This window comes from Syngnathus scovelli, chromosome 7 (assembly GCF_024217435.2).
Source record: "Syngnathus scovelli strain Florida chromosome 7, RoL_Ssco_1.2, whole genome shotgun sequence".
NCBI classification, from domain to species: domain Eukaryota; kingdom Metazoa; phylum Chordata; class Actinopteri; order Syngnathiformes; family Syngnathidae; genus Syngnathus; species Syngnathus scovelli.
The window spans coordinates 11,112,589-11,125,147 of NC_090853.1; the positions used below are offsets into that span (position 1 = coordinate 11,112,589).

At 43.4% G+C, this 12,559-nt stretch overlaps 1 protein-coding gene across 3 annotated transcripts; it reads right to left on the reverse strand.

The window, feature by feature from the left end:
• Positions 1–5,358: 5,358 nt before the first annotated feature.
• Positions 5,359–7,840, reverse strand: LOC125972122 (uncharacterized protein C6orf136 homolog). Of its 3 annotated transcripts, none has more exons than XM_049725519.2 (6): positions 7,104–7,376; positions 6,796–7,033; positions 6,440–6,516; positions 6,156–6,356; positions 6,001–6,070; positions 5,359–5,903 (listed from the first exon to the last, which is right to left on the reverse strand). In XM_049725519.2, coding segments are annotated over exons 1-6 (732 nt in total). In that variant the 5' UTR covers positions 7,106–7,376; the 3' UTR covers positions 5,359–5,759. The 3 variants fall into 3 exon arrangements, with proteins under 3 accessions (XP_049581476.1, XP_068507554.1, XP_049581475.1); XM_068651453.1 differs by lacking the exon at positions 7,104–7,376 and adding an exon at positions 7,674–7,840 and having other exon boundaries at positions 5,365–5,903; positions 6,156–6,332; XM_049725518.2 differs by lacking the exon at positions 7,104–7,376 and adding an exon at positions 7,674–7,840 and having other exon boundaries at positions 5,366–5,903.
• Positions 7,841–12,559: the final 4,719 nt, after the last annotated feature.

Sequence of the window (12,559 nt, forward strand, 5' to 3'; positions counted from 1 at the left end):
GCAGAAAGAGGCTGCAATCGAATCCTGGAAAACTATCACAAAAGAAGAAAACAAAATTTGGTGCTGAATGGTGTGCAGGCATTATGCAACTAATGTAATCAAATACTTTTTTACTAAATAATGTATGTTTACTTTATTGTATTGTATTATATTTGGTCCAATATATATTTAGCTAAAATTCAGTTTGTTTTGTTTGTCTTGTTACTAATAACGCTATCTTCTTCTTCTGTGTCACATTTAGATGGCCTGTAGTTCTTTGTGTCAATTTCCTCTTTTGATGTCATACCCAAATATTTTCAGTCTACAATAAATATTCAGAAATTCACCTCAGTGTTCCAATACTTTTGGAGGGTTAAAGTAATGTAAACATCTATAACAGCGGAAACAAGAGACTTCATAGCCAGCTTTACAGACACTACCCAGACTTTTCTATTTCGTATTCTTTGCTCCTTTAAATTTTTATATCCGTGATAGTCCCGAATTCAATAACTGAGCCAAAGATTTCTCAACAAAAAATGTTTCTCCTAAAGCCACTTGATGTGGGTATTTGTGCGGTTGTATCTGAGAGGGAATGGAGAAGGCAGTATATTATTGGGTTTGGCTCAGCTGTATTGTTTTGCTTTAGAGAGCAGAGTTGTGAGTCAAGCACATCAAGGCTCAAACACAACACCACTCGTATCTTGAATGAACATGCAAAAAAAAAAAAAAAAAAAAAACTGTGAGACCAGCCAGAGTAAAAGAGAAAAATGTAGTTTAGAAAGTCATGTTTCTTGCCTTGGCTTTAGCCTCTATCCCTACTCACTCACACACACACACACGTACACCTGATTCGATTAATGCTTTTGGACCTCAGACCTTGTCCCCCTTTGCCGAGCTGCGAGCCAGTAGCTGGAATCGCCGGAGGAAGGCAGCCAGTGCACAGCACGTCTCAGACAGATTGTTAATCAGGATGTGCTACGTGATGTTTTCCACACTGATACAGCACTCTCCCTCGTGGAGTAATCATCCTAACACTGTTATGCTGATGACGCACAGGGTCAAAGAGACAATCTTCTCAGGGGACGAGACGGACAGAACCATGTGCTTCAATGTAAATTAGGCAGAGTAAAAATTGGTGCAGGGAGGAGTGTTGTGAATGAGAACTATAATGTGATTTTATTTCATTTGATAATTAAGAACACACCTCTTATTAAGTAATATTAAGCCACTCCATTACATTATGTTTCTTCACTTACCTCACTTTTCTTTCTTTCTTCACAGAAAAAAGTGATTGCACAAGGTACATGTTTTTCACAGTATCAAGGGGCAGGCAGCAGCAATTAACACCTCACTTTGCTGTTGTTGAAAGGAATATAGCAAACGTGTGAAATTTTCAAACATGCAGTTCATCCACGTGCTTCACACCAAACTAGTTTTAGTGTGTGCATCCAGGCTCGGAGCTCTAAATGATATTTAATGTTTTCTCTGTAACAAAAATAGAATGGCATTGTTGTCTTTTGAAAGGCCACCAATGTATTAAAGTTAAATGTCATACTTGTAGAGAAAGTAATAGAAATGCAGAGGCAGAAAGCAATATTGAAACGAACCCCGTTGCTTCTCAATGACAGAAACTATCCATACATCCATTTTAAGAAGTGAGGTCAGGCACAGTATTCAAGTTAGGATAGGGATAATACTTTTTATTAATTTTTTTATTCCTTTTTTTAACAAATAACAAGCATATTCTGGTGTGTGTGTGTGTGTGTGTGTGTGTGTGTGTGTGTGTGCGTGTGTGCGTGTGTGCGTGCGTGCGTGCGTGCGTGCGTGTGTGTGTGTGTGTGTGTGTGTGTGTGTGTGTGTGTGTGTGTGTGTGTGTGTGTGTGTGTGTGTGTGTGTGTGTGTGTGTGCATGTAGGTGTGTGTGTGTGTGTTCCTGTGCTCAAATATTTGTGTTACTCTCCTTGACGGATGCTTTGATTTGACATACTCATTCTCAGTTTGGGAGTATTCGAAAAAGATTCGATGCCAGTGAGCGTTTGGAAAGTTAAACGTGTTTAGAAAATGAAATACAAAATGTTTTCTTAGAAGATATAAAACATGGTACAGTACAAACGTGTTACGTTAGCTTTTAAATTGCTGTAAAGTTGAACTTCATGTTATAACCCACCTAATGTTGTAGAGATCATTACATCAGATGAAAAATGCTTTAACTCATTTGTATTTTACTATTTTAGATGATGACTTTTTTCAGTCAGTCATTTGTATTTTACTATTTTATAGTGAGCTTTAATCATGTTCCATAGCAGTATTAGATCAGCTTCCCGATGCAGTGAAGGAGGGGAGATTACATCAATATTTGTATCACGCAACAAGCGGATGGATGTTTCAAATCTCTTTTATTCGTTCATTCTTTATGTATTTATTTATTTACGACATCACGTAAAACGGTATCATGGTCGAAGGTCACAGGTGTCCAGCTCTAGTCCTCGGGGCCGCATTCCAAGATGTTTTCCAAGTGACCCTCGTTAAGAGCACCTGCGTGAAAACTTTTAGCTCCTGCAGAACGTGAAAGTAGCTAAAAGTTTTCACGCAGGTGTGTTTAACGAGGGTCACTTGGAAAACATGTTGGAACGCGGCCCCCCTGAGGACTAGAGCTTGACACCTTTGACCATGATAGTTCCCTAATAAAGTGGCCTGTTATTAGGTACACTTGAAAAGGGCGGTGTACCTAATGGAGTGTCCGTGTGATTCCCTCGTTAAGCGCACCTGCGTGAAAACTTTTAGCTCCTGCAGAACGTGAAAGTAGCTAAAAGTTTTCACGCAGGTGCGCTTAACGAGGGTCACTTGGAAAACATGTTGGAACGCGGCCCCGAGGACGAGAGCGTGATACCTGTGACCTTTGACCATGATATTTCCCTAATAAAGTGGCCTGTTATTAGGTACACTTGAAAATGGCGGTGTACTTAATGGAGTGTCCGTGTGATTTCCTCGTTAAGTGCACCTGCGTGAAAACTTTTAGCTCCTGCGGAACGTGAAAGGAGCTAAAAGTTTTCACGCAGGTGCGCTTAACGAGGGTCACTTGGAAAACATATTGGAACGCGGCCCCTAGAGGACTGGAGGTCGACAACCCTGGTTTAAGTGAAAAGCGCCACACCCGCCCTCACCCCCACCTCCTGATTGGTTGTTGGTTCTGTGACATCACTTAGACACTCCATTAGGTACACGGCCATTTCCAGGTGTACCTACGTCACTTGGACACTAGATTGTGCCACACCCGCCCTCAACCCCACCTCCTGATTGGCTGTCCTCCCCAAATCTGGTCACTCTACAACAGGGGTGTCCAAGTCCAGTCCTAGAGGGCCGCATTCCTCCATGTTTTCCAAGTTTCCCTCGTTAAACACACCTGATTCAATGATCAGGCTCCTGTAGAACGTGAGGATGAACTGATCATTTGAATCAGGTGTGTTTAACGAGGGAAACTTGGAAAACATGTAGGAATGCAGCCCTCGAGGACTGGACTTGGACACCCCTGCCTTACACTGAGTGCCAAAAGTCCCAATGATCGCGAGCAGCAGGGGGGGGGGGGGGCCCATTTCAACCCCTTACACTGAGTGCCAAGCAGGGAAGAAATGGGTATCATTGTTATAGTCGCTGGTATGACTCAGCAGGGGTTTGAACCCACAACCTCCCAATCTCAGGGCGGATACTCTCCTCTTAGGCCACTGAGCTGGTAAACACTTGTATCGTAGTATAACACTTATAGTCGTGTATACCTGTATACGCCTAAATATTGTTATCCAATATATCTATTCAATGCAATTTCACATTAGATTGCTGGTTTGAAATTTGCTTTTAATATTATTAGACATTTGGTTAACTGCTTTATATGACAATATGTGTAGGTACACTACAGGAGGTTAAAAAAAAAAGACAATAAATAAATAAAAGGTTAATTGCACAACAAAAGCAACATTTATGTTAAAACTTGTCTGGTGTTTTATTCCTTGTTTCTTTATTCGCCAATTAAAACATAAAAACAAAATTCTCAGTGGGATGAAAAAACTTTTATCATAGAAAATTTGCAACACAGTTGCTCGTGTAACCATATAACGATACACTTCTTTAGAGCTAGGGTTAGGTTTAAAGTTAGGGTTAGAGCTAGAATTAGGTTTAGAGCTAGTGTTAGGGTTAGAGCTAGGGTTAGGGTTAGAGCTAGGGTTAGGGTTAGTGCTAGGGTTAGGGTTAGGATTAGAGCTAGGGTTGGGGTTAGGGTTTGGGTAGGGCTAGAGCTAGTGTTAGGGTTAGGGTTAGGGTTAGAGCTAGGGTTAGGGTTAGGGTTAGGGTTAGGGTTAGAGCTAGGGCTAGGGTTAGGGTTAGAGCTAGGGTTGGGGTTAGGGTTAGGGCTAGGGTTAGAGCTAGGGCTAGGGTTAGGGTTAAAGCTAACTCTAACCCTAGGTCCAACCCTAACCCTAGCTCTAACCCTAACCCCAACCCTAGGTCTAACCCTAGATCTAACCCTAACCCTAGCTCAAACCCTAACCCTAGCTCTAACCCTAAACTTAGCCCTAACCCTAGCTCTAACCCTAACTCTAGCTCTAACCCTAGCGCTAACCCTAGGTGTAACCCTAACCCTAAATCCAACCCTAACCCCAACCCTAGCTCTACCCCTAGATCTAACCCTAAACCTAGCTCTAACCCTAACCCTAGCTCAAACCCTAACCCTAGCTCTAACCCTAACCCTAAACTTAGCCCTAACCCTAACCCTAGCTCTAACCCTAACTCTAGCTCGAACCCTAGCGCTAACCCTAGCTCTAACCCTAACCCTGGCTCTAACCCTAACCCTAGCTCTAACCCTAGCTCTAACCCTAGTTCTAACCCTAACTCTAACCCTAACACTAGCTCTAACCCCAACTCTAACCCTAACACTAGCTCTAACCCTAACTCTAACCCTAACACTAGCTCTAACCCTAACCCTAGCTCTAACCCTAGCTCTAAGCCTAACCCTAGCTCTAACCCTAGCCCTAACCCTAACCCTAGCTCTAACCCTAACCCTAGCTCTAACCCTAGCTCTAACCCTAACCCTAGCTCTAACACTAACCCTAGCCCTAACCCTAACCCCAACCCTAGCTCTAACCCTAACCCTAGCCCTAGCTCTAACCCTAACCCTAGCTCTAACCCTAACCCTAACACTAGCGCTAACCCTACCCTAACCCTAACCCCAACCCTAGCTCTAACCCTAACCCTAGCACTAACCCTAACCCTAGCTCTAACCCTAACACTAGCTCTAAACCTAACTTTAAACCTAACCCTAGCTCTAAAGAAGTGTATCGTTACATGGTTACACGAGCAACTGTGTTGCAAATTTTCTATGATAAGTTTTTTCGTCCCACTGAGATTCGAACCCGGGTCGCTGGGGTGAAAGCAATCGCCGGTTAGAATATGTTATTTTGTAGGTATTAACAAGTAGAATAGTTTTAAATTAGTCACAATTATTTAGGCAGATAATTATGGGATATTTTGGTACACTACAAAACACCAGACAAGTTGGGAAAGGCGATGGTAAATCAAAGTTGCGTGTTGTAGCATTTTCACAACACTCGGTCAGTTAGTAAATGTAGTAAGTGATAGTTGACCTAAAATGCCGCGGGTACTAGTTCAGACCAATCGCCGGGAGAGTTGTGCACTTAATCAAAAAGCAACGATATCATGCGTTGTGCTACAGCTCTTGTTCCTATAATGCTAAAGAAACAGTCTTGTGGACCTTCAGTGTGACATGATCCGTCATTCTCGGACCTGCCGCAGTGATGACAAGAGGGAGGGCAGCAGATTGAGGGCGGGTCGGTTTTCCTCCACCCCCAGAGCTACTAAAGCACCGGCCAGGAGGGACGTGACTCTGGGCAGGGCCGGGGGCTGAGCTGGCATCACCTGCACAATCACAAAAGTTTGCTGTTTGAAGGAAGAAACACTGGAAAACCTGACCGAGCCCTAACCCGCCAAGCCACATCCGCAGCTACTTTCTTACCTTTTCAACTTGATGACAATGGATGAGTCCATCGCGCCCTATGTAGAATGTGGCGAAAGCGTCATAGGACCTGGAACAGATAGATGCCATTCAGTCAGAATGACATATGGACGGGCTGCTTTCAAATGGACCCAAAAGAGTCTGGGTGGGGCTACCTGTACAGGTGTGATTTGTCTTTGCGGTAGAAGCGAAGCATCAGTGTCAGGAAGGGAAGGCCCCGGAGCCTCCAGCGAGCCTTAATGGTCCCCTCTTCCACGTGCTTGGTCAGTTTCAGCACCTCCAGCCGGACGTCGGTGAAATAGAACAGATACACCAGGCGCCACAGCGAAGTGCTGAGTCGGTAGATCGCACGTCCCCTGCAAGAGACGGACGAATGGGCCAGTCACAAAAGAAAAGAAATAGGATCATAGTCTCAAGCTAAGGGAAGCTGAATCACTACCTGGTCTTGGTGTTGACAAGTCCGTTGATGAATTCAACGTCACAGGAGTACATGGTATAGTCGTGATTCTTTGGAAGCTGTAAAAGAATGCTTCAATGTGTTACAAAAAAAAAAAAAAACTCCTGTTATTTGTTCCCAGATGACATGTCTCAATGCTCATTCTCGTTACTAAACTAGAAGAACGGAAAGTTGTCACACGACTTGCCGAATCCCTGCCCTGCAGCATGAAGCTATTCAACGGGTAATACTGTCAAGTGCACAACTCAACACAAGCATTGAAGTTGGATTGTTTGGAAAGAGATTCAGCCACTTTCCCTGGAGCGTATCTATCTCAGAGAAAGCATCTGCCTACCTACCTCCGTCCTTAGTCTTTCATATGCCACGGCCAGCTTTTGCTCTCCTTCATTGTCTCTTTCACTTTGCGAGCCCTCTGTTCTTACATGGCGACTATACACAGGGTTGGGATGACAGGGAAACTCCTCCATCTTGTTTCTCTCCAATCCAATAGGCTGCAAAGTCACATGGACGACGAGCCTGCAAATTGTTCTTCGATCCAAACTCCGGCCGGCTGCGCTTCTAGTCCCCCTCGAGAACCTAAAAGAGAGACAGTTAGCGAGGAGTTGACTCCGTTTCATGGCTCTGTCGTCACTTTAATTCTTATTACATTGGCACTTTGGTTCATATTTGACATCGTAGCAATTGCATGACAAGGATTGTCATGGGTAAATCCATTTGACACTTTCTACCATTGCCGGCCGGCAGTGGCGGCTAAAATTGAATTAACCAGTCAAGAACAAACGACAAGTGTTCTGTTCTTCTCTTCCAGTATGGGGGAGAAAAAGTGAGAAGGAAAATTGAAAAAGCCCATGAGTTCCTATTGGAGATTGATCGACTCTCATATATATATATATATCATGTGACGTTATCACGTAGAGTGACAATATCAAAGTGTTGGTTCCTGTGATCGACGCGCGCTACATTATGGCGTGAGGAAGATTATACTCTTATACGTGAAATACAAAGTCAAATGCAACATTTCTTCAACGCAACTGATGTCGTCATTCAAGTGGCATCAACTGTTCGTAAGAGCTCCGGTTTTCATTGCAAATGTGCATTATTTCCCCCAAATGGGCGCTTAGGCCCAACTAGTTCTACTGACAACATGTGCAGTATTCACACATAATGTAAGGTTATCTCAAGTATAAGATCGTGCTCTTACTTAGCGCTAACTTACACAAGTGACATCCAGTCTTGCGTGCCATTGCCAGTCCAAACAACCCTCGCAGGATGACATCTGCTCCCTTCAGGGACTGTGGGCAAATTGCAATTGCAATCCCCTAGTTTGGCCTTCCTTCCGAGTGCCGTACGGTCCAAGTGTGACAAAGTGGGAGGTGTGTGTCGTAACGTAGGCTTTTGAAGTTCGACGACGAGTTCATCAAATTGTCTTTGACGTCTTTGACGTTAACGGAACGTGCCACCTTTGCTCAGTCTGCACGGAGATGCGTTTGGGGATGTCGGGAAAAAAATCTGTTCTGGTCTATCGATCATCTATGACAGCACACAACGTGAATAAGAAAGTAGGCACACTTGTGCATTAGATCATCTATAATCATTCTATGGATGCAAATACCAGTAAACAATATTTTTCAGGTGTTTTTTTTTTTTAATTAACGCTTTCTAAAAACCTCAGTTTACATGCAATAAAATGGACGTCTTCGATGTAAGCTTGTCTTTGCTAGTTTTTTTTCACCACTCAAGTCCATGATTTCGGTTATTATATTTCCCAAGCATTTATCCAATGACTCGCTGTGGCCCAATTCAAAAAATCAACCATAAAACAATTATATTTGAACATTTTTAATAGTGTACAAAATAATTCAACAGAAAAATATGACCACGTGAACATGTATTGTAGACAGCGTTACATAAAAAAGGGCACCTGTTTTTGACATTTATCAAAATAAAACACGGAGGTGAAAAAGAAAAAAAAAACAAAGTCCCCGCCCAGACGGCCGGAGCTGACCCGGGAGGTGGAGCTTCCACCGGTAAGTACGGATGGATGGATGGATGGATGGATGGATGGATGGATGGATGGATGGATGGATGGATGGATGGATGGATGGATGGATGGATGGATGGATGGATGGATGGATGGATGGATGGATGGATGGATGGATCAAGAAAGTGAATGATCTTGATTGATTTATCCAAAGAAGAAATGACTTTCCGAAAACAATGTCATCAGTTTTGTGTGCTTATGTTGCGGATGGACCAGACGTACAGTATATTGTCTCCTCAAAAGGCAAATTCCAATTGGACGCATGGACGTTTGAACGTGGGCAAATGTTTTCCACAGGAATGGGTTCCAACCATCAGGCACGATCTGCATTCTCAAAGGAAGCTCCGAGCACAGCCGCCGCTGTCTGACGCCTACCTACATGGGATGCCCGCTAAGAGGAGAAAGGTCCACCCACATTCAAAGCGCCTTGATATTTTCTGACTGTAATGGTGGAGTGGGCGAGGAAACTCACTGCTCTTGCTCTGCTCACCCGATGGTTGTTCTTCTAAATGTCCCCAACTGTTTACGGAACAGTGGAGAGGAACGGTTGGTACGTGATGGCAGCGCGCTTTCCCTCCTCAGATGACGCAGGGCCAAGGACCCCGCCTCTCCTTGTCAGACGCCGTCCGTCGAGCCGCTCGCTCTGCTGGAGCCCTGCCGGTTACGGCCGCAAACAGCCTCCAGGGAGAGCTGGAGCGTCCCGATTTGCAGGATGCATATGCCACGCAGGCAAGGAGGGATGGATGAGCCATCGAAAGATTGTTAATAGTGATGCTTGACTTTTCTTCCCCCACTTAGGTGTATTGATACGTGTCAAAAGAAGCTCTGTGTCTTTGCTTCCAGGTCAAGAAGGACATCTAAGCGCGGGTGCTCGGAGATCCCGACTACAACGCTCAAAAGTTCCCCGACACGCATCGAGCTTTCTCCTCGGATGACTCGTAATCTGCAGAAGATGCGTAGCAGAATGTCAAGTGTGTGTGTGTGTGTGTGTGTGTGTGTGTGTGTGTGTGTGTGTGTGTGTGTGTGTGTGTGTGTGTGTGTGTGTGTGTGTGTGCGTGTGTGTGTGCGCGCGCGCGCGCGCGTGCGTGCGTGTGTGCGCGCGCGCGTGTGTCCAGCCTGAACATATTCTTTCACATTGCACATGCCACCACTTTAAGTGTCGTGGGAATACGGTAGTCCTTTGAAAACCAAGCCACAAGCAAAGGAGGTCTCACCCTCAAGTTCATGCACAGTTCACCCAGACTCAATAGAGTAGTTTACAATTTTTAACCTTGTCACAACACCTCTACGGCAATTCCAGTAGAAATGCGCAGTATGTATTGCTCACCACAGCACCATCTTTCAACATGTCTGTGGTGTGTCTAGCATGACAAGCACGTCACCAGATAATGTACCATATTCCCAGCACTGGACATCAATTACATTTTAAACTACAACTCATCATTCGAGCAAAATCATGACAATGCATCTTTATTAGATGTATTGTATTTGAGAATATATCAGTGGAGCGGATAAAGCTTCCTCAGCACAATCACGAGTAAATTGCTTAGCTGTAGCATTTGGAGAGAAAAACTGCACCACTGCATAATACCGTTTCATAAATGGATGCATCTTACATTTCAATCATTTCCAGTTATTGGATGGTCAGAGAAGACTTCTGAGCTTCTCAACAAACCGGACGATGCAGCACCACTGTGTGACTTTGGCGCTCCTACATCTGACAGACAGAATGTAGCTTAATTAAATCCTGTGGACATTTGGGACCTCATACTTGCATATGCGAACTTCAAAAAGGATAAGGCTGCAGTCAAACAGTGATAGTATGCACTCAGGGAGAATTGAATCACATTTGGTTTCTTGCTGACTGCCTGGAGTATAATCTGTACAAAAGCACATGGGTGTTGGCTAATAGCTTCTCTGTATGAGAACTCAAAGTAGAGATGACACATAGTGAAAAGGCCGACTGGGTGAGTGATGCAGCCAAGGAGAAGACTGACAAACTCTAAGAAAGACTAAAAAGGGGAGTGGTACATGATAGCTACTGATAATGGCTTACTTGGCGATCACACAACTGACTTTGTCATCTCCACTCAATGTCAGAGGCCCCCGATGACCAGATCCACGTCAGCCATTAGACGCATTCGCTCGCCTGATTCCTCCCATCCATTGCGTGCCCTTGCATGCAATATTCAGCGCTCTGTCATCATGTCAGCCTCTGATATCAAGTCAATATCATACCCTTCCTAGAATTTTCCAGTCCTGTGACTACGGTAGCATTCATCACAATGTAAACTCAGGTAAAATGAAATCGGCCCACAATGGCGCAAACGCCCGTTTCAAACTGTGCATGCCTGCGATTTCACAAGTGACGAATGTAATTCTGAATATATTTATTGTACACACATCTCTGCACAGTGTTTCCTGATCCAACTATATAATTGGATGCATTTTACACTAGTTTAATAGCTGCTATTATTTCTAGACTTTGAGACAATAATTTGAGAGATAAGGGTTTAATCCTTAACCACTAAACTATACATTAATTTGCTTTTAAAAATAGATGTGCAGAGGCAATAATGAAATCATAAAATGGCAAAATGCACATTTAGGGAAGACTTATAGAGAACCCATTAAAATGTGCTTGACACCACTGTCCTAAAGCGTGTTATGAGCTGTCTTGTAGAACAGCTCAACTGACTCCAGTCTGCAAATACTGTAGTTTGAACTGACTTGTAAATGGAGGCACAACAACAGTGTACTCAAGAGATGAGCATGAGGACGACTGCTCCACCACTTTATTTATCTCTGTAAAACCCCTGGCACTCATTCAAAAGCAGTGCATTTTCAGGGTCACACTCCATGGAGCATGTTCACACACAGGCAAGCACAAGGATGCATTTTCTTAGCCTCCTCATACTTTGTCAAAATTATGGAAGCATGTTAAGGCTAGCATGTCTTTTCTGAATGAATTAAACTACACCGCATAGCGATATGACAGTCCATTTATTTTCATTAAAAACTGCTGAAATCCCCCAAGCTTTTATGTGTGTCGCATGCACAATTAGCATAGTGTTGAGAGACTTCTTCTTGACATGTTGCTTGGACAAACCTGCATATAAATGCCAAAGAAAGAAAAACATGTTTTTCGAATCATAACACCTCAGGGTGCTTTTGAACAATGTATTGCTTATTTTATACCTTAAGGGTGTATAGGGTTTTGGGGGCCATTCTGCTCTGTGTAAACTGGAGTGAGACAAATGTTTTGTATTTAAAGTTACAATGAGTGTGGGCTTTGCAGTAATATTTCAATATATTTCTTTATCCATCACACTGCATATTTTCAGCGCATTTAACTTAATTTGAACACTACATTGACAATGTACTGTAAATTCCCCTTAAATCCCTTTGCATGTCTTCCTCCCATTTTATGCTTCCAAAATTGTGGGAACAATTAGAGGAGGGCTATTTTCCGAGAACCAAGGTAATTAAAGGCTTGCTTGGTTAGGAATCCAAATAATTATAACGTCACAATTTCAAATTAGCAAAGTACATCCATGCTCTTTCTCTAATCCTACCATTCTCCATGCAAACAAATGTATTTTGCAATGGCATTTAAGAGTAAATAAGTTTGACCTTTAGACCAGAGAAGCAAGAAAAGTCAAACGCACCCTGTACCCAACCGCTACAAGAAGCATCACCACAAGTGCGGTACAACAGTGACCTCTACAGGTCATTTGCCTTAACGATACTGTACTGCCAGCTCACAGTGTTCCCAAACGCTCAAAGACATCCCCACTCTGTCATTGTCTCTTTGAGTTTGCCAGGCTGCTTCTTGCTTACTGTTTGTTTTGGGTTGCAGGAATGTGAAAGTGTAGCTGCCATAAAAACAATCACACATTCTAGACACACAAATAAATGGAAGTAGAGTTTTACATCCATATGAATGCATGGAAGATTGGGGCTAGACTCCAATTGCCCCCTTAAATATCAAAGGTTTAACCTTGCAGAGAGAAGAAATCAATCAAGGACTGTCTGTGTGTAGACAGTTTAAAGGGTTCACA

Bases quoted from the DNA above. Each gene is read 5' to 3' on its own strand.
- LOC125972122 (XM_049725518.2), bottom strand. The intron at 6,071-6,155 runs GTAGCCCCACCC...TATCTGTTCCAG, and splicing joins GACAAATCACACCTGTACAG to GTCCTATGACGCTTTCGCCA. The intron at 5,904-6,000 runs GTAAGAAAGTAG...GTGATTGTGCAG, and splicing joins ATTGTCATCAAGTTGAAAAG to GTGATGCCAGCTCAGCCCCC.